Consider the following 18,192-nt stretch of genomic DNA (forward strand, 5'->3'; position numbering starts at 1 on the left):
CTAAAAAGTGGGTGTGTTAGGTCGTGAATGTTATTACTTAGTATAGATACCTTTTAGGAGATGCACTAGATCCTCAACAATAAAATAAAATCCACAATATTTGAAACCTACTAATGCCAGTGATAAATATTCAGTATAAGATCAGTGCTCACATATATAAATGTTTATAGTGTATTGTTATGTTAGCAGCTTATAATTAATACTATCTTAGAACGGACATTCCTTGAAGTATTGATGTCCGAAATTAAATATAAAATATAAATCCAGGAACAATGTGTGTATACAGATAACAGCAGTGTTAGTGGCTTACTGTTCGATAGGACACTAGGACATTCTAAGAAAAAAAGACACAAAATAATTAGAGTGTAGTGTGTGATCCTGAGGTGCGAGCTGTAAACTAGTAGTACTAATTGTAAATGTGCAAAGTGTAAGATAAAGGATCTGTGAATCTGATAACTTATAGATAATATATAATCTGTGTCGAAGCTAATGATATGTTATTACCATATTTGCACACATCAAAACTCATATTTTGAGATGTATACAGAAAATAAACATAATATAAGTGATAAATTATTAAAAAGCCAATATGCACAAATAAACTCCAGTTTACACAAAATTGCTACAGTATATCATAAATCAATTAAACGCTGCTGAATCTATCACTTCATTTAGACTTGTGAGAAAGAGAGACTGGAATTTGTAGATCCAAATAGTCTCTCTGTCTTAATTTGGTGTACCTATTATATTTGTGAGAACGGGGAATATTTTCGATGGGGGTAATACGAAAGCTACATGGTTCTCCGCAGTGTGCCTGTAAATGATGTCTAGGCACACTGTGGAGAAGTGACTTCCTTCTAATATTACGCAAATGTTCACTCCATCTTGTGCAAACTTTACGTGTCGTACGCCCTGGAGACCACATTTGCATGATAATACGTGTACCACAAAATGTATTGCAGGTGATCCAGCCCTTAATGTTAACAACTTCTCCTGTAGTGTTGTTAGTGACCGATGTAGACCTATGTTTCATGTATTTACACATTAAACATCTTGGAAGTCCACATCTGTAAATACCTGATGGAGTGTGACTCTGTGTAGTCTTTCTTATTCCACATTTTATTGATATTACTACTTTACTGGGAGAAAGCTTTTGTTTAAGGGTGGGCGCCCTCGTAAAAGTTAAAAGGGGTTGTGGAACCAAAATCTTTTTGAGCACCGGGTCTCTCTGGAGGATGTGCCAATGTTTTTTTGAGGGATTTTTTAATGGCTCTATGATTAGAATTGTATAGTGTAATGAAGCGCGGTTGAAGGGTACTCTGTCCAACCCCGTTATTGATAGAGGTTTTCTTTGGTTTTTCTTTGAGCATCTGTAAAGCTCTGGCTCTTTCTTTACTATTTTGAATGAGAGATAGGGTATATCCTTTAGCCAAAAACCTCTTTCCACTAGAATAGGGGATTGTTCATCGTATTTTTCTAGAGTGCTCCCCTTTCTCCTAATTCTATTAAATTGGCTATAAGGAATTTCACCTTCCAACTTTTCAGGTGGTTGCTCGTAAAATGCAAAAAGTTGTTACTGTCAACCTGCTTGAAGAATGTGGAGGTACATAATTCACCTTGTGATCTCCAAAATGTTATATTTTATAACTTTATAAAGTCTGAATAAGGGCGGCTACAGTACATAAGGGGAAAAAGCTGCAGGGAGGAGGGGGCCCTATACAGAGCTTACTTGGTCATTTGTACTATAATTAAAGTGGCTGAGTTTTCAGTATACATTACATTATCATGTATGGACTAGCTATTAAGTTATTACATTTCTTCTGTTAAGTGTGATCAGTCCACGGGTCATCATTACTTGTGGGATATTATCTGCTCCCCTACAGGAAGTGCAAGAGGATTCACCCAGCAGAGCTGCTATATAGCTCCTCCCCTCTACGTCACCTCCAGTCATTCTCTTGCACCCAGCAACTAGATAGGTCGTGTGAGAGGACTATGGTGATTATACTTAGTTTTATATCTTCAATCAAAAGTTTGTTATTTTAAAATAACACCGGAGTGTGTTATTACCTCTCTGGCAGAGTTTGAGGAAGAATCTACCAGAGTTTTTGCTATGATTTTAGCCGGAGTAGTTAAGATCATATTGCTGTTTCTCGGCCATCTGAGGAGTGAGGTAAAACTTCAGATCAGGGGACAGCGGGCAGATGAATCTGCATAGAGGTATGTAGCAGTTTTTATTTTCTGACAATGGAATTGATGAGAAAATCCTGCCATACCGATATAATGTCATGTATGTATACTTTACACTTCAGTATTCTGGGGAATGGTATTTCACTAGAATTACACTGTAAGAAAGACATAAAGTTGTTTAATAACTAGAGATTATGTTTAATGTTTTTGCTGGAATGTAAAATCATTTTCATTTACTGAGGTACTGAGTGAATAAATGTTTGGGCACTATTTTTCCACTTGGCAGTTGCTTAAATCTGTTTTTTCTGTCAGTTTCTGTTCTCCCTCACTGCTGTGTGTGTGGGGGAGGGGCGCTTTTACTATGCATCAAATATTTTCTCTCAGCAGAGCTGTGAGAATTATAGTTTGACTGACATAAAAACGTTTATTCTGTAATTTGTTTCCTGCTTTCAGAAATTGTTATCTTTGCTAATGGGATTAAACCTTTGCTAAAGTTGTGTTGTTTAATTGCTGAGGGGAACAATCCTTTGCTAAAACTGTATATTCTGACAAAGATTGATGCTATAACTTAATTATTTTAACTGTTATAATTTTTTTCTGTGCTTCTTAAAGGCACAGTTCGTTTTCATATTATTTGTAAATTACTTTGAAAAGTATTTTCAAGTTGCTGTTTATTTGCTAGTGTGTTAAACATGTCTGATTCAGAGGAATATCTCTGTGCTATATGTGTTAATGCCAAACTGGAGCCCAATAGAAATTTATGTACTAAATGTATTGATGCTATTTTAAAAAACAGTCAATCTGTACAAATTGAACATATTTCACCAAACAACGAGGGGAGAGTTATGCCGACTAACTCGCCTCACGTGTCAGTACCTGCATCTCCCGCTCAGGAGGTGCGTGATATTGTAGCGCCGAGTACATCTGGGCGGCCATTACAAATCACATTACAAGATATGGCTACTGTTATGACTGAAGTTTTGGCTAAACTACCAGAACTAAGAGGTAAACGTGATCACTCTGGGGTGAGAACAGAGTGCGCTGATAATGCAAGGGCCATGTCTGATACTGCGTCACAGTTTGCAGAACGTGAAGACGGAGAGCTTCATTCTGTGGGTGACGGTTCTGATCCAAATAAACTGGACTCAGACATTTCAAATTTTAAATTTAAGCTTGAGAACCTCCGTGTGTTACTAGGGGAGGTATTAGCGGCTCTGAATGATTGTAACACTGTTGCAATCCCAGAGAAAATGTGTAGGTTGGATAAATATTTTGCGGTACCGACGAGTACTGACGTTTTTCCTATACCTAAGAGACTTACTGACATTGTTACTAAGGAGTGGGATAGACCCGGTGTGCCTTTCTCACCCCCTCCTATATTCAGAAAGATGTTTCCAATAGACGCCGCCACACGGGACTTATGGCAAATGGTCCCTAAGGTGGAGGGAGCAGTTTCTACTTTAGCTAAGCGTACCACTATCCCAGTGGAGGATAGCTGTGCTTTTTCAGATCCAATGGATAAAAAATTAGAGGGTTACCTTAAGAAAATGTTTGTTCAACAAGGGTTTATATTGCAACCTCTTGCATGTATTGCGCCTGTCACGGCTGCAGCAGCATTTTGGTTTGAGTCTCTGGAAGAGACACTTCAATCATCCACACTAGATGACATCACACACAAACTTAAATTCCTTAAGTTAGCTAATTCATTTATTTCAGATGCCGTAGTACATTTAACTAAACTTGCGGCTAAAAATTCAGGATTCGCCATTCAGGCACGCAGAGCTCTGTGGCTGAAATCCTGGTCAGCTGATGTTACGTCTAAATCTAAATTGCTTAATATTCCTTTCAAAGGGCAGACCTTATTCGGGCCCGGCTTGAAAGAGATTATTGCTGACATTACAGGAGGTAAAGGTCATGCCCTGCCTCAGGACAAGGCCAAAGCCAAGGCTAGACAGTCCAATTTTCGTTCCTTTCGTAATTTCAAAGCAGGAGCAGCATCAACTTCCTCTGCACCAAAACAGGAAGGAGCTGTTGCTCGCTACAGACAAGGCTGGAAACCTAACCAGTCCTGGAACAGGGGCAAACAGGCCAGAAAACCTGCTGCTGCCCCTAAGACAGCATGAATTGAGGGCCCCCGATCCGGGACCGGATCTAGTGGGGGGTAGACTTTCCCTCTTCGCCCAGACTTGGGCAAGAGATGTTCAGGATCCCTGGGCGTTAGAGATCATATCTCAGGGATACCTTCTGGACTTCAAATCCTCTCCCCCAAGAGGGAGATTTCATCTGTCAAGGTTGTCAACAAACCTAACAAAGAAGGAAGCGTTTCTACGCCGCGTACAAGATCTTTTATTAATGGGAGTGATCCATCCAGTTCCGCGGTTGGAACTAGGACAAGGGTTTTACTCAAATCTGTTTGTAGTTCCCAAAAAAGAGGGAACCTTCAGGCCAATCTTGGATTTAAAGATCCTAAACAAATTCCTAAGAGTTCCATCGTTCAAGATGGAAACTATTCGAACATTTTTGCCCATGATCCAAGAGGGTCAGTACATGACCACAGTGGATTTAAAGGATGCTTACCTTCACATACCGATTCACAAAAGCCATTACCGGTATCTAAGGTTTGCCTTTTTGACAGGCATTACCAGTTTGTAGCTCTTCCATTCGGACTGGCTACGGCTCCAAGAATCTTCACAAAGGTTCTGGGCACTCTTCTGGCGGTACTAAGACCGCGAGGAATTTCAGTAGCTCCGTACTTAGACGACATACTGATACAAGCTTCAAGCCTTCAAACTGCCAAATCTCATACAGAGATAGTACTGGCATTTCTAAGGTCGCATGGATGGAAAGTGAACGAAAAGAGAAGTTCTCTCTTTCCACTCACAAGAGTTCCCTTCCTGGGGACTCTGATAGATTCTGTACAAATGAAGATTTACCTAACAGAGGACAGGTTAACAAAACTTCAAAGTGCATGCCGTGTCCTTCATTCTATTCAACACCCATCAGTAGCTCAATGCATGGAGGTAATCGGACTAATGGTAGCAGCAATGGACATAGTTCCTTTTGCACGCCTATATCTCAGACCACTGCAACTGTGCATGCTAAGTCAGTGGAATGGGGATTACTCAGATTTGTCCCCCACTCTAAATCTGAATCAAGAGACCAGAAATTCTCTTCTATGGTGGCTTTATCGGCCACATCTGGCCAGGGGAATGCCATTCAGCAGGCCAGACTGGTCAATTGTAACAACAGACGCCAGCCTACTAGGTTGGGGCGCTGTCTGGAATTCTCTGAAGGCTCAGGGACTATGGAATCAGGAGGAGAGTCTTCTTCCAATAAACATTCTGGAATTGAGAGCAGTCCTCAATGCTCTTCTGGCTTGACCCCAGTTAACAACTCGGGGGTTCATCAGGTTCCGGTCGGACAACATCACGACTGTAGCTTATATCAACCATCAGGGAGGGACAAGAAGCTCCCTAGCAATGATGGAAGTATCGAAGATAATTCGCTGGGCAGAGTCTCACTCTTGCCACCTGTCTGCAATCCACATCCCGGGAGTGGAGAACTGGGAGGCGGATTTCTTAAGTCGTCAGACTTTTCATCCGGGGGAGTGGGAACTTCATCCAGAGGTCTTTGCCCAAATACTTCGACGTTGGGGCAAACCAGAGATAGATCTCATGGCGTCTCGACAGAACGCCAAGCTTCCGCGCTACGGGTCCAGATCCAGGGATCCGGGAGCGGTCCTGATAGATGCCTTGACAGCACCATGGACCTTCAGGATGGCTTATGTGTTTCCACCTTTCCCGATGCTTCCTCGATTGATTGCCAGAATCAAACAGGAGAAAGCATCAGTGATTCTAATAGCGCCTGCATGGCCACGCAGGACTTGGTATACAGATCTGGTGGACATGTCATTCTGTCCACCTTGGTCGTTACCTCTGAAACAGGACCTTCTGATTCAGGGTCCTTTCAAACATCAAAATCTAACTTCTCTGAAGCTGACTGCTTGGAAATTGAACGCTTGATCTTATCAAAGCGTGGTTTTTCTGAGTCAGTTATTGATACCTTAATACAGGCTAGGAAGCCTGTTACCAGAAAGATTTACCATAAAATATGGCGTAAATACCTATATTGGTGCGAATCCAAAGGTTACTCTTGGAGTAAGGTTAGGATTCCTAGGATATTGTCTTTTCTACAAGAAGGTTTAGAAAAGGGGTTATCCGCTAGTTCCTTAAAGGGACAGATCTCAGCTCTGTCCATTCTGTTACACAAGCGTCTGTCAGAAGTTCCAGACGTTCAGGCTTTTTGTCAGGCTTTGGCCAGGATTAAACCTGTGTTTAAAGCTGTGGCTCCACCATGGAGTTTAAACCTTGTTCTTAACGTCTTTACAGGGTGTTCCGTTTGAACCCCTTCATTCCATTGTTATAAAGTTGTTATCTTGGAAAGTTCTATTTTTAATGGCTATTTCCTCGGCTCGAAGAGTCTCTGAGTTATCAGCCTTACATTGTGATTCTCCTTATTTGATTTTTCACTCGGATAAGGTAGTTCTGCGTACTAAACCTGGGTTCTTACCTAAGGTAGTCACTAACAGGAATATCAATCAGGAGATTGTTGTTCCATCCTTGTGCCCAAATCCTTCTTCGAGGAAGGAACGTCTTTTGCACAATCTGGATGTAGTTCGTGCCCTTAAATTTTATTTACAGGCAACTAAAGATTTTCGACAAACGTCTTCCCTGTTTGTCGTTTACTCTGGTCAGAGGAGAGGTCAAAAAGCTTCTGCTACCTCTCTCTCTTTTTGGCTTCGTAGCATAATTCGTTTAGCTTATGAGACTGCTGGACAGCAGCCTCCTGAAAGAATTACAGCTCATTCCACTAGAGCTGTGGCTTCCACTTGGGCCTTTAAGAATGAGGCCTCTGTTGAACAGATTTGCAAGGCTGCAACTTGGTCTTCGCTTCATACTTTTTCCAAATTTTACAGATTTGACACTTTTGCTTCCTCGGAGGCTATTTTTGGGAGAAAGGCTCTTCAGGCAGTGGTTCCTTCTGTATAAAGAGCCTGCCTATCCCTCCCGTCATCCGTGTACTTTTGCTTTGGTATTGGTATCCCACAAGTAATGATGACCCGTGGACTGATCACACTTAACAGAAGAAAACATAATTTATGCTTACCTGATAAATTCCTTTCTTCTGTAGTGTGATCAGTCCACGGCCCGCCCTGTTTTTTAAGGCAGGTAAATATTTTTTAAATTATACTCCAGTCACCACTACACCCTTGGCTTCTCCTTTCTCGTTGGTCCTTGGTCGAATGACTGGAGGTGACGTAGAGGGGAGGAGCTATATAGCAGCTCTGCTGGGTGAATCCTCTTGCACTTCCTGTAGGGGAGCAGATAATATCCCACAAGTAATGATGACCCGTGGACTGATCACACTACAGAAGAAAGGAATTTATCAGGTAAGCATAAATTATGTTTTTTCTCAGTGACTGTCCCTTTATGGTAAAAGCAGAGCTTGTTTATAATCGAATAAGTAAAAAAGGTAAAAATGACTACAAGGATGAACTGAAGGAAGATCAATGATATGGGGTTCTAGAGGGTTAAGGTAGTTATAGAATATGAGGAAATAACACATACGAAGTATGTGCCCCCTGTGATGCCTTAGAGGTCTACAGTTGCTTTAACCTTACACCAACTTACTGAATGAAACTGTTTTTTTATTACAGTAGTACTGATTCACAGTAGTACTTTATTACAGTAGTACTGATTCACAGTAGTACTTTATTACAGTAGTACTGATTCACAGATGTATTCAGTCACAATTAGAGACAATTCTGCCTCTACTGAAAAAGTAAAAAAATTAGTGCAATGTGGTAGGAGAATAGAGTTCAAGCAGCCAATTATAGCGACAATTCTCCAGGAAAGTGATTGAGAATCGTCTGTTCTTCTGCTTTTTTCCTTGGGAGCACAGCACTTTTCACACCTCAACAAACCAAATTCTCCGATGCGAACACTCCTCTTCGAAGTGTGGGGTCACCAGCCGGTACCTGGATCAAGCTCTCTTATCCAACAAAGTATTAACAAACATAATCTGCATTCGGCTCCAAACGAAAAGAAAAGTGGCAACAGTTTGCTTAAAAGCATCGTCTTTATTGTCAACAATTTAAAAAGGCGTACACACAAAATAAGATGGGCCAAATGCATTTCGTATAAATATACTGAACTTTCTCAATGACCCTTATTAAGGCAAATACATTCTGTTTATTAATAGGGAAGATAAAACTCTTTGTTCCACTAGTAACTTTATTCATTTAGAATGGGTACATTTAAAGTTGAAAAGCCTACACCTTCCGTATGCTGTTTATTACATCCACAAAAGATATACAAAAATCTAAATATATACAATATAGCAAAAAAATGCAATACATAGATATAGCAACGTTCCAAAAATATACATTATATAAACAACTTTACATCCCACTCTGAGTTAAAACCTTTTGGCACTTTAGAGTCCAACTGGAATATCCAAAAGACCACCTTGTGCTGACTCAAAGTCTCAATTCTATTCTCACCCCTAGGGTGTCTTGGCACCTTTTGGATTGCCTGCAATGTCAAAAGGGAACTATTAGAGTTGTGTTCTCTTTTTTTAAATTGAAGAGAAACTGATGTGATTGATTTTGGATTTTCTATCACTCGCAAGTGCTCTAGGAACTGTTAAAAATTTTAACTGAGTTAAAATTTTATTTCTGATGCATAAAAGTATAATTATTGCTTTTATGCCTCTTTAAGCTTCCAATTTAGAATAGATAAGCCTTATGTTTATTATGTGCATGAAATAACATTACCTAAGCCTGTCCTGGTTGGTTTAAGGAATAAAAAATAAGTTGCCTAACGTGCATATAATCTTTGCATGTGATAGATGTATAGCATACCAATACAATTTTATTTTACTTTTAATAAAATTAGTCCTCTGCAAATGTCTGCTCTGCCCTCCACAATTTGTCGTCCTTAGCCGATAGCCAATCAGGATTCATTAGCTCTATTGGCTTTCATTTGCATTAGTGCGGTGAGTGCACATGAGATCGCTTCTGCTTCCCTCAGGGCAATGTTTTCCGCGTTACAGCCAGCCCCTGTCTCACACTGTACACTGCAGCAGTTCAGTTTCTGTTACTATAAAAATAAACAATGCTGGTATACAAAGGTTGCCACTTTATTACTAATCATAATCCTTTTTAAAAAGTATGATTTTAACTTTTAATATATATATATATATATATATATATATATATATATATATATATATATATAAAATCATGGGGGATTTCTGCCTCTTGATTGGAAGGCTGGGACACTGTTGTTTTACAATAAAGGTATTTAACATATTATTTTGTTTAATGATTTCCTTTTATAAAATAATTTCATCATATATATTGCATCTGATAGTGTAAAGATGTTTTTCTTGTTTTCTATCCCTTTAAAGGGGCACTAAAGTCAAAATTAAACTTCATTAATCAGAGCAGGAAATTTGAAACAACGTTCCAGTTTACTTCCATTAACAAAATCTGCACAGCCTTTATATTTACACGTTTTGAGTCTTGAGGCTTCTACTGAGCATGTGCGAGACTTTACAGAATATATATGTATCTGCATTTGTGATTGGCTAATGGCTGTCACATGATACAGGAGTAGTGGAAAAAGACATAACTTTGAAATTTGTCTGAAAAAAAAATCTACTCATTTGAAATTCAGACTAAGTGCTATTGCATTGTCTTTTTATCATGTATTTGTTGATTATGCAAAACTACTGTATGTACTGGCCCTTTAAATAAATACACAATGGATTTCTGATATGTCATACACAGGGATGGAAAATATCCGTATAGTAACTAGTCTAGCCACTAATTATATATAGGAAAACCCCCTAAATTATTGTCCCTAGTTTTAAAAAAAATGTTATGTTACCAGCCTGAGATTAATGGTCTATAAAAATGTCTAGCCCTGGTCATATATATCATGTCTGTTTATTTATTTTATAAAAATAATGGAGACAAAAAGAGATTTCATATTGTAATAAAATGCAGGCTTCACATTTGGCCTAGTTGTACACCATATTTATAGCTAAAATTGCTTTTTTTTATCCTGGGTGTTAAATAAGTATTCTAGAATCGTTGGGTAAAATAGCAATAGTGAGTCATTGGTAATGGTTTATGGATTATATTTATAAGAGACAATTCTTCACAGTTTTTAAAATGTATTTTTTTTTTTACATTTGTTAGAGTGTAGACTGATTCCACAAATGTGACATAAGTTACACCAATTTCTCTGTTCTCCCCCAACATTGCACAGAGACTTCTGGTATAATTATTTAATGCATTTGGTTGTGAGATACCAATTATTCCTCTTTTTATTCTCTGTTTACCCTTTAGTGCCTGCTGTTAGCTAGTACTTCTGCATACTAAGTAAACAGGTTTTTATTGCAGCCGGCTGTAGCAGCATATTTAATGAGCAAGCACTTTAAAGGAGAACACTTTTTTTTCTTTTTTTATATCTCCTGTATCTATATCCGTACTCTGGCTATTGATTGTGTAGTTGGCATCTATGAGATGCTGCACAAGGTCACAAAGGATGTACCTTGCTATATTCTAGCGCTGCGGAATCTGTTGGCGCTCTACAAATACCTGATAATAATAATAATAATAACCTTGCTGCAGATGTAGAATATACTTTTTATAAAATGTTGTGATGTGAGGATGTCACTGCAGTTTTCAAAGAAAGGGAAAGTATTTGGTGATAATTCAGAACCAGGGTAGTAATTTAGACTGCATATAATACTATTTTCATCTCTTAGGCTGAAATCCTGGTCATCCGATATTGGTTCAAAATCTAGATTACTTTCCTTAGCCTTTAAAGGAAAGACCTTATTTGGACCAGTCTGATTCCATTACTTCGACTGTCACTGGAAGAAAGGGATGATTCCTTCCTCTGGACAAAAAGTCCAGACCGAAAGGCAGGTCAGTGGGATGTTTTCGTCCCTTTCGTCAGAATAAGCCACAGAGGAACTTGGAAGCCAAATCTAATTTGGAACAGGAACAAACAATCCAAAAAGTTAGCCCCAGACTCCAAGTGTGCATGAAGGGACGGCCCCTGAGCCAGAGTTATCTCCAGTAAGGGGCAGGTTAAACCTGTTTGGTTAAATAACTCTCAGGGGAAGCCGGCACCTCTCACCAGACTTTGGGGCACGGAAAAAAAGGGATTAGCCAGATCCCAACATCATGATCAAGATTCAAAAGGATTTCCAGCCTCCAAATAATAAGTAAAAAACCTTTATTTACTTATACAGGGTACATAATAAAGCAACAGCAACAACGTTTCAAACCAACAATTGGTTCTTAGTCATGTCCACATGACATGACCAAGAACCAATTGCTGGTTTGAAACGTTGTTGCTGTTAGTGTATTATGGACCCTGTATAAGTGAATAAAGGTTTTTTTTACCTATTATTTGGAGGTTGGAAATCCTTTTGAATCCTGATCAGGAAATTATTTCCAAAGGTTACAGAATAGGCTTTCGGTCTTAACCTCCAAGAGGCATGTTTTCTGTTGTCCCGAGTCTCAAAAAGTCCAAAAAAAGAATGGCTTTCCTTCAATGCATTTCAGACCATGGGGGTGATAGTTCCAGTTCCTTTGGGAGAAAGGGGCAAGGGTTTCTATTCAAAGAGGGAACCATTCATCCTATTTTAGATTTAAAATGTCTAAACAAATTCCTGAGAATACCCTCCTTCAAGATGGAAATAATCACATTTATTCTTCCTCTTGTCCTCCAGGGCCAATTTATGACTATGGTGGACTTGAAGGACACGTATCTTCACATTCCTATACATCGGGATCATTATCATCAGTATTTCAAATTCGCATTTCTGGACAAACATTTCCAGTTTACAGCTCTTCCCTTTGATCTGGCTATGGCTCTGTGAGTTTTCATAAAGGTGTTGGGAGCTCTTCTAACAGTGGTCAGAGAGCAAGGCATCGATGTGACACCTTACTTGAATGTTATCTTGGTTTAAGCGCCATCTTCTCAGCGGCCTCTCACACAGAGAAGTAACGTTTGGTATCTTCAGAGTCATGGTTGGAAGATAAATCTAGGAAATAGTAAGTTTTCTGGGAGTGATTATAGATTCTGTGGCTATTAGGATTTTCCATACAGAACAGCTTAAAACCAAACTCCAATCGGCATGTCAGTGTCTGCGATCTACCCCCTATCCTTTGGTAGATCAGTGTATGGAGGTAGTGGGGCTCATGGTTTCAGCATCAGACGCTATGCCATTTGCTCGCTTTCATTTGCGACCTCTACAGTTGTACATGCTAAAGCAATGGGATTCGGATTTGTCTTAAGTGATAAATCTAGATCCTGTCATCAGTGACTCCCTATCTTGGTGGATTGTGTCTGAGCCGGTAGTTTGGGGGATGAGCTTCATTCGTCCATCCTGGGAAAAAATAACTACGGATGCAAGTCTCTCCGGTTTGGGGCTCCAGGAGAGCTCATGGTGTGTGGTCCTCTCAGGAAGTGTCCCTGCCTATAAACATTCTGGAATTCAGAGTCATCTTCAATGCCCCAACTGAGTTCCATCTGTTCTATTCGATTTTCGTCAGACAATGTCAGGGCGGCGGCAGTATGTCAACCACCAAGAGGGGACTCGCAGTTCTTTGGAGATGAGAGGTTACTCACATTCTGACCTGGGCGGAAAGTCACCAATGTCTAATCTCTGCAATTCACATTCCAGAAGTATGTGGGAAGAACTGTAAAGCAGACTATGTTCAATCCGGGGAATGGTCTCTCACCCAGATTGTTTCCCATTGGGGATAATTTGTAAATAAATCTCATGACTCAATTTCAAGCTAGCGAGGTATGGATCTCGATCAAAGGACCCTCAAGCGGAGGTAGTGGATGCTCTTGCAGTTCCCTGGGTTGAACGCCTGGTTTGTCTCTTTCCTCTGATAGTGCTACTTCCTCGAGTTGTGGCGAGGATCAAACAGGAGAAGGTGTCAGCAATATTGATAGCCCCTGTGTAGCCACACAGGACTTGGTATGCAGATCTCATATGGATGTCGTCTGCTCCTCCGTGACGTCTTCCTCAGAGAGTGGACCTTCTATCTCATGATCCGTTCTTTTACCAAAATCTAGATTCTCTGAGGCTGACTGCATGGAGATTGAACGGGTAATTCTGGCTCAGAGAGGATTCTCTGAGTCTGTGATTGACACTCTTGTCCAGGCGCCTAAACCTGTTACGAGATGTATCTATCATAAGGTGTGGAAGGTTTACCTGTCTTGGTGTGCTGAGCGTGGGTTCTCTTGGCACAAGGATAGAATCCTGCGTATTCTTCAATTCCGTCAGGAGGGACTTGATAAGGGTCTCACATCTAGTTCCATTAAGGGTCAAATTTAGTCTCTTTAAATTTTGTCACATAAAAAGTTGGCACAGTTGCCTGTTGTTCATTCCTTTGTTCAGTGTCTGGTTAGAATCAGACCAGTATTTAAACCTATTGCTCCTCCATGGAGTCTTAATCTTGTTCGTAAAGTTTTGCAGTATGCTCCGTTTTAACCTATGCATTCCCTCGATATTAAGTTACTTTCCTGAAAAGTGTTTTGATTTTATTTTTATTAGCAATCTCTTCTGCCCGTAGAGTTTTAGAGTTGTTGGCTCTTCTGTGTGATCCTCCTTATCTGGTGTTTTACCAGGATAAGGCGGTATTGAGAACTAAGCCAGGTTTCCTGCCTAAGGTTGTTTCAACTGACAACATAAATCAGGAGATTGTGGTGCCGTCTTGATGTCCTAACTCCTATTCTTCTAGGGAGAGGTTGTTGCATAATTTAGATGTGGTCAGGGCGTTTTACCTTCATGCTACCAATGATTTTTGCCAGGCACAAAGCTTGTTTGTTCTTTTCTTTGGTAAGCGCAAGGGTCAAAAGGCTTCTACTACTTCCTTGTCTTATTGATTGAGGAATCTTATTCGGATGGCTTACTTGGAGGCAGGTCATCAGCCTCTGTCACATATCACTGCTCATTCCCCTCATTCAGTATCTACATCTTGGGCCTTCAAGAATGAGGCTTCAGTAGAACAGATCTGCAAAGAGCTACCTGGTCTTCACTTCATACGTTCACTAAATTTTACCAGTTCAATGTTTTTGCCTCAGCAGAGGCATCTTTTGGCATTAAGGTTTTTCAAGTGGTGGTGACTAGTAACTAGTAACTGTCTTGCCTATTAATCTTGTCCTTTTTTATTTGTGGACTCCACAGCTTGGGTATAGATACTCATTTGTAAGAATAGGATATTTTGTGGACTCTCACTACCATTAGAAAGAAAACAAAATGTATTCTAACCTGATAAATTCCTTTCTTTCTTGGTAGTGAGTCAACAAACCCGCCCTGTTTTTTCTGTTGGTGGGCAGTTCCAGTTTTGCACCTCTTACCCCTTTTATCTCTCTTGGTTTTCTCTATGCTTGGATATGAACTACTAGGAGGGAAGAGGAAGTGGGAGGGATATTTGAATGCTCTGGTTGGGGTGTGTTTGCCTCCTCCTGGTGGCCAGGTGATGTAATTCCCATTTGTAAGAATAGGATTTCGTGAACTCAGAGCCATCTTCAATGCCCTTCTAGCTTGGCCCCAACTGAGTTCCATCCATTCTATCAGGTAAGAATACAATAAGTTTTTTTGTTTTTAACTAAAGAAGCACTTTAATCGTTCATGATTCAGATAAGCCGTTCTTCCAGCCTTTGTTGAAGATAAACTTAGGTATGCTCATAGGACTTCCGGAGTGTGCGTGTGTCTTTAGCACTCTATGGCAGGAGTGTTTGCAACTCTTTATAACTTTGAAAAACAAACATAGAGTGCTAAAGACACATGCATGATCCTGAGGTCCTGTGAGTCTAGCTAGGTTTACTCTTTAACAAAAGATGCCAAGAGAACAAAGCAACTGATAACAGAAGGGAATTAGGAAGATGTTTAAAATTGCATGCTCTATCTGAATCATGAGTTTAATTGTGACTTTACTGTCCCTTTAACAGTTTTATGAAGTAGTGTGCTCTGCAAATTATTAGTAATACATGTAATTCTTAAAGGGCCATTATAGTCAAAAGGTGATATGCTCGTATCTATTAGAGCATGCCATTTTAAAAGGACATGAAACCCACATTATATATTTCATGATTTATTATCTAATTTTTGTTCTTTTGATATCCTTTGTTGAAAATCATACCTAGGTACCACCTGTTAAGCATTGTTATATTCCTTTAATATCTTTCCTCCCCTCTCTGTTGTTGTAAATAAAGAATAAAAAAAAAACACACAGTTGAATTATTTATTTCTGCTTTAATTCTGCCATGTGCTATTTTTGCGCAGGGGATGTACCACTATCTGGAGAAATGCTTCCCAGACCTGAAACAAAGGGGTCTTGTGATTGGGTACGACACACGTGGTCAAGTGATCAGCAACTGCAGCAGTAAGAGGTACCCTGACCTTGGCCCAGTAATATGCACTTAAAAATAATAAAATAACTAGATTTTGCTTTTACAATACTGTCTTCTGTAACACACCTGATATCACTATATGTAGTGCTTTATAGCTCAGAGCTGATCATTTAAAAAAAATCTCTCTGTATAAATCTTAAAAAGCCAGACAGATAATGATAAAAATGCAGAAAGATTTATTTTTATATAAATTGCAGGGAATTTTTTTGAGCATAATAAAGGGAGTCTTTACATTTCGGTTCTACAAACGACTGGTCGGGACTCATTACTAAGTCGCAACACCATGTTTACTGGGTGGCAACTTGTGTGTTTTGTAGGTGAGTGTGTTTCGTGTGTATGTGTAATATGAGTATGTGTGTTGTCTGAGAGTGCGTGGCTTGTGTGTTGTATAAGAATATGTGTGGGGTGTATGTGTAATATAAGTGTGTGTGATGTGTGTTTTAGGAAAGTGTATGTATAATATGAGTGTGTGTGTGATGTGTGTTTTAGGAAAGTGTATGTGTAATATGAGTGTGGGTGTGTGTGATGTGTGTTTGAGGAAAGTGTATGTGTAATATGAGTGTGTGTGTGTGATGTGTGTTTGAGGAAAGTGTATGTATGAGTGTGTGTGTGATGTGTGTTTTAGAAAAGTGTATGTGTAATATGAGTGCGTGTGTGTGATGTGTTTTAGGAAAGTGTGGTGTGTGTGTGTATCTGTAATATGAGAGTGTGTGTTGTATGTGTGTGTGTGCGGTGTGTATATGTATAATTTGAGAGTGTGGTGTGTGTTGTATGAGAGTGTGTGTTATTACCTTTTACAACACTTTCAAGTTTGACTACAATCCGGTATAAGTACACACATATTTTATTCACTTTGCCAAAAATTGTAGCTATCTTGTTGTATAATACTTCAGAAATGTTTAGACTAAGCTTAAAAATAGGTTAGTGAAGGTATGCGATAGCATAGCACTAGGTCTAAGTTTGAAGAACCCTGCATTACATTATTTGAAATGCAGATAAAGTACATGAATTTTGGAAAATTAATTAAATACTCTGTGTTTCCAAAAGATGTCCTTTACTTTTTTCTCCAACATTGGTGTGTCCGGTCCACGGCTTCATCCTTACTTGTGGGATATTCTCTTCCCCTACAGGAAATGGCAAAGAGAGCACCCAGCAAGAGCTGTCCATATAGCTCCCCCTCTGGCTCCGCCCCCCAGTCATTCTCTTTGCCGCTCTGAACAAGTAGCATCTCCACGGGGATGGTAAAGAGTATGTGGTGTTAGTTGTAGTTTTTTATTCTTCTATCAAGAGTTTGTTATTTTAAAATAGTGCCGGTTTGTACTATTTACTCTGCAACAGAAAATGAAGAAGATTTCTGTTAAAGAGGAGTATGATTTTAGCACTAGTAACTAAAATCCATTACTGTTCCCATGCAAGGCTGTTGAAACCAGAGAACTTCAGTTGGGGGAACAGTTTGCAGGCTTATCTGCTTCAGGTATGATCAGTCATATTTCTAACAAGACATGTTACTGCTAGAAGACTGTCAGTTTTTTCCCTTAAGGGATAAGGAAGCCATTTTCTTAGACTCATAACAGATTAAGGCTTATAAATGGGCTCTATACTGGTTGACACTATTGTGGGCTAACTCGATTGTTTTATATCATTTTTATATGGCATTTAGAGTGTGTTTGTGTAATTAAAAACACTTTGGGAACGTTTTTTCGCCTGGCAGTTGGTTAGACTACTATTCCAGTCAGAAAGGCCCCTTCACTCAGAGGAAGGAGGCCCCATTTTCGCGCCTCAATTGCGCAGTTTTCTTCCAAGGCAGTGCATGCAGCTTCATGTTAGGGGTCCTGTGGCTCAAAAAACGGACTCAGGAAGGTTTTACTTCAGTGGGAAATAACTCTCAGGGAAGGTAAAAAGCCGCAGCAAGGCTGTGGCAGTGATTGTAGTGTGTTAAGACTGTTGATTTGAACAAATAGCTCCGGTTTGCTAATTTTAAGGGTTAAAGTCTTGAAACTTGGTGTGCAATACTTTCAAGGCATTGGGACACTGGGGTGCAATTTTTGTTAATATCGGATATTGCCTTCATAGTTTTTTCATACTTGCAGAAATAAAGGGTGCCTTTTTATTATTTAAAGGGACAGTAACGGTTTTGTTTAAAAACGTTTTTATTGCATTATTAGCCTACCAAATTCTGTCTAACATGTCTGTACCTTCAGATAGCATATGTTCTGTGTGTATAGAGGCCAAGGTGGTTGCCCCTTTAACTATTTGTGCAAAATGTGCCAGGGCGTCCAAACAAAGTCAGGACAGTGATGTCACATTTAATAGAATTGCCCAAGATGAGGATAGTGGGGATAGTTCCTCATCCTCTCCTTCTGTGTCAACACCAGTTTTGCCCGGGCAGGCGATACCTAGTACATCTAGCGCGCCAATGCTTGTTACTATGCAGCAATTAACTGCAGTAATGGATAATTCTATAGCAAATTTATTATCCAAGCTGCCATCA

The 18,192-nt window shown here is 39.6% G+C and overlaps 1 protein-coding gene across 2 annotated transcripts in view; it reads left to right on the forward strand.

The window, feature by feature from the left end:
* Nucleotides 1–18,192, forward strand: part of PGM2L1 (phosphoglucomutase 2 like 1) — a 292,082-nt gene that overhangs the window by 70,364 nt on the left and 203,526 nt on the right. For both annotated transcript variants that reach the window (XM_053708758.1, XM_053708759.1), the window contains one exon: nucleotides 15,574–15,680. In XM_053708758.1, coding sequence (XP_053564733.1) covers nucleotides 15,574–15,680 — 107 coding nt within the window. The remainder of the gene's footprint in view (nucleotides 1–15,573; nucleotides 15,681–18,192) is intronic.

The sequence above is a fragment of the Bombina bombina genome, chromosome 3, assembly GCF_027579735.1.
Source record: "Bombina bombina isolate aBomBom1 chromosome 3, aBomBom1.pri, whole genome shotgun sequence".
Taxonomy (NCBI): Eukaryota; Metazoa; Chordata; class Amphibia; order Anura; family Bombinatoridae; genus Bombina; species Bombina bombina.